Source organism: Anarrhichthys ocellatus, unplaced genomic scaffold (genome assembly GCF_004355925.1).
Source record: "Anarrhichthys ocellatus isolate YVR2014 unplaced genomic scaffold, GSC_Weel_1.0 scaffold66, whole genome shotgun sequence".
NCBI lineage: Eukaryota > Metazoa > Chordata > Actinopteri > Perciformes > Anarhichadidae > Anarrhichthys > Anarrhichthys ocellatus.
The window spans coordinates 1,948,232-1,952,366 of record NW_022280096.1 but is presented as its reverse complement, the minus strand read 5'-3'; the positions used below and the strand labels follow the sequence as shown (position 1 = coordinate 1,952,366).

General features: G+C 42.8%; 1 protein-coding gene across 3 annotated transcripts in view; it reads right to left on the bottom strand.

Moving 5' to 3' along the window:
• The window catches only part of bcl11bb (BCL11 transcription factor B b), a 28,789-nt gene extending 27,712 nt beyond the window's left edge, over positions 1-1,077 (bottom strand). For 2 of the 3 annotated variants that reach the window (XM_031872796.1, XM_031872798.1), the window contains exon 1: positions 422-1,077. In XM_031872796.1, coding sequence (XP_031728656.1) covers positions 422-485 — 64 coding nt within the window. In that variant the 5' untranslated portion in view covers positions 486-1,077. The remainder of the gene's footprint in view (positions 1-421) is intronic. The other variant, XM_031872797.1, reaches the window with a different exon arrangement.
• Between the last annotated feature and the right edge of the window lie 3,058 nt (positions 1,078-4,135).

Here is a 4,135-nt window from a genome sequence, read left to right as displayed (position 1 = left end):
ACACACACACACACACACACACACACACACACACACACACACACACACACATTTTTAGTCCGACAGTCCCACTGTAGATGTCATAAACTCATCTCTAGTTAAGTGATATGAAGCAGCAAAAGGCGCATTCAAAATATCACTGGATTGCGTTAATAATTTTCAAAGGTGTAAAACAAATATCAAGTACTCAAATTCAGTTGAATACTGTTTTCCACATGGTAAATCTATTTTCACAAATGTAAATTGTTGTCGTTAATTAGCTCCGTTGTTCGGCACTTAGAATAAAAACAATGCCTGAATATAAACCCAAATAAATACTTATATTTTTCCTTGAAAATTTGAATGAATTAAAACCATTCATCATTTTAACAAGTACACTTCATTACACACAAGTGAGTAGCCTTGTAGGAATTAAACTCACCTCGTACTGTCTCCCTGTGTGTCAACGATAAGTGCTGCGGGTTCACCTGCTTGCGGCGGGACATTGCCCCGGCATTTACTCTGGCATCGCCCGGTGAACGGCACTTGGAGTCGGCTTGGACCGTGGTGTCGGTCCTCTCTGGCGAGCAGGTGACCAACTTTTCCCTCTCCTAATCCCTACTGTTCACAATCTTCAATTGCAACTTTAATGCGCGCGAAGGTGAGTCGGACAGGATAGGAGCGCAATACCAGTTTGTCCACAATGTCCTGCAGCGTCTTCGGAGGAAGCAACACCTGGGTTGAGGAAGCCAAAGTGTAGTTTTAGGAAGCAGTTGGCTACTAGCGGCCGATGAGAGAAAATTTGCACAGGTATGTTTCGCAATGACCGTTTGCAGATAAAAAATCCTGGACTGCCCACCTCTGCAGCGACGGTGATGACAGATGAAGTACGGAGCAGTCCACTGGTGATGGGTTTTGGTTCGTATTTGGCTCCTTTCCCCCTTTCTTGGTTTTAATGATATGATTATATCATCTGGGGTCAAATGGCTCCTGTTTATTCTAGGATTCCCTACAGTCCTTCCATTTCAGCAGTGGTGCGCTAAAATGACCCTTTGGCACTGACTCCTCCTGCGCGTTTTGGCATCGGTGCGTGGAACGGCAACTCTTGGCTCTGGTAGCAGAAGCCTCGCTGATTGAGAGAGAAAGCGCGAGAGGGGGGGGGGGTGGAGAAAGAGAGCAGGCGGGCAGACAAGACACCTCCTCCTCCTCCTTCTCGTCCAACAAGCACAGGTCCGATGTTTCCTAGTGTCCCACAGTGTCGGGGCTACTTCTTGTTGACTCACACGATGAAAGCGGCTCTGCTTGAGAGGACCCCGCTTTTGTATGTGTGCAGACTATATGCAGCCTGTGTTTTTCTTGTGTGAGTGTGTGTGTGGCTGGGGTTGCCTCCGTGGAGTGGGACGGGATTCAAGTTCAAGTGCGTCCGTGACGACCCCACAGGCGCGTGGAGGCGGCGGACAACATAACACATGGACACTAGCGGTGGCTCCCCTTAGCTCAGAGATGGGCTGCATACAAAGTAATTCACTCATCAGTCATTAATTATTTCAAAGGCAGTGTCACTGTCTGCCTCTTGAATCAGTCTTCCACCCCAGATCACTTCTCTTACCGTCAAAGGTGGCTCCAATGGTCATTACATCCAAAAGATGTCCAAGAGTCTTATCATGTTTCCCTTTTCTTTCTGCCTTTTCCTTCTTTATGTTACATACGTTAACTGATTGGTATAACTCGTTCTCTTTCATATAACGTTTGCTGAAAAACCAGAAAGAAACACAATTTGTTAATTTTTAAACATGGCAATGGGAAGTCAATTAGGATCAATTTTGGTGGTGGACACAGGAATTAAACGCATCCTACTGACTATGCAGCAGTCAGGGTGAGTGACGTAGTATTACACCATGCTAAAGACTACTTATGGTGGGCAGGTGGCGAGGTCAAGGGGTCAAACAAACACAGAACTTTCAACCATGACAAATGCAGGACTTTCAACTAAGAGAACTGTGTTCAACATCGCGTGGCCCAAAGTATCAATGTGAGGTGACGCGATCATGGCGGCTTTCCTAAACCTTTGCTTGGTTGCCTAAACCTAACTGTATGTAGTTATTTTCAACCAATGTTTCTCATTAACCAAACTTTTTGTTGTTGTTGCGTAATGTCATCCCAACTGACAGAAAAAGAAGTCATGCTGAGCGACATTAAGAAAATGGACAATGTATGCTGCTCAGCACGAAACCAATAGATTTCATTTCATGACTATTATTATAACTGTTGTGAGACCAGTCGCACCTAGATCAGACTAAATAAACCGTATAGGTCATTCTGGGTTCAAAGGTCACCTTTAATTCAGATAATGAATACTTTTTATGTTATTGTGACATTCCATGCTGTGTAAATGATCTAATAACACTATTGCACATGATCAATATAAATATATGGACCTATTTCCTCACACTGAATCAGGGGGGGGCAGCAGGCTGCATCTTTGTTGTAGGGATAATTTAAACATGTTGTGAGGCAACAGTACCCTCTGTTGGCACAGTAAAGGACACATTACCAAACCGTTTAGGGGGTGAAAACATAACACTGCCTTTCTACACTTTATTCTCATTTTTAGAATGGAGCCTCCTTAATTTGCTATTTACACTATTCAGAATGTGAGAGAGTCCTTAAAGAGCAGAACCGGTTCACTCAGAGCCAATTAATGGCACTAATGGGCAATCATTCCGCACATAATTCACTGTATTCATTTAGATCAGTGTATGCACAGATAAGTGCCTTGTGCAGGCTACAGCTCAGCTAAAAACACACTCACGTTTCTTTTTCTCCCACCTCACCATACATTCTTCTCTGCTATAATTTGGTTGAAATACATTGTTGAATACAAATATAAAGCCTAATGCAGCTATTTAAAGTTGACACTATTTCCTGGTGGATCAGGAGGGAAGTGTGCAGATATAGCAATGCATTTTATAGTCTGCCATTAATAAAACATGGTGGGCAATTTTAAGAGCATTAGAAGTTTGATTGCTTCAGGGCAGGCCTCGGGGACTTTCAGGACAGTAATTATTTATATAAATGAAATGTCATCTCAACTCTGGCTCAAGTAGAGATAACATCAGCACACTCCACATGGAAACAGTACAACATAGCAGCTATCTTTCACAGATGGGTCGAGCATGTTGTCAAGCATGTTGCTTTGACTGGAGCGCATAAATTCGGTATGTGATATTACACGAAATGTCTTCGTTTTCGCATCAGGCCAAGAGAGCAACAGCAGTCATGGACACATCGGATGCTGAAGGAAAACATTATCCTGAGTTCACTCACTCGCTTGCTATCCCTGCTGGCTGCAAGCAGCTCCTTGATCCTTACCCATGGGTTTCTCAATAATACATCAACGTCTCCATTATAGCTTGTATCTGCTGGCTTTGGGCAAAGGCTGTTTAAACTGGGTTGCACAGGGCCAATATACCACAAATGCCCTGCTTGTGGACACAGGAAAGGTTTTAAGTCCAAAGTGTTGCCTCTAAGGAGACATGCATCTTGTGTGGTCAGTGCCATCGCTGAATCTGAGATACCCACACACTGCAGGGCAATACATACACAAGAGATGAGGAGATGCTGAAATGAAAGTTTGTCCAAGTAACAAGAGACATTATGTGGATATTTTAGGTCTTTTCCCAAAATGACACAGGATTTATAATGATTCCACACACTCATAATTTATGTTAAATCATAAAAATGAGCCCAAGGACAAAGTAGAAGTAAGGAAGCTCTTGCACATCAGTGGACAATGCATGCAGCTTAACTGGCTTTGACTCTGGGTCACAACCTTCGTCACATCCTTTTATCTTCCTTTTTTTCTTGCGTCTTTACTCCCTAGAGTACATACCAGAACTACATGAATGTCAAAAAACAGACCAACATATATGAGAAAAAAACTGCACTGAACATAACAGAGTTTTTAAGAATATAGAAAGGATTACGTGTTGACTTAAGTAGCAGGCATTTTGATGTGTTCAACCACAACAGGATTGACATAAACAATGAGAGGTCCACTCCAGGACAGCTCAGGGTAATATGAATATTGCTCTGGGATTCGCTTATAGTCGGTGCTTCATTATGCAATGTTTAATATTAATAAAGAAAGTACAAG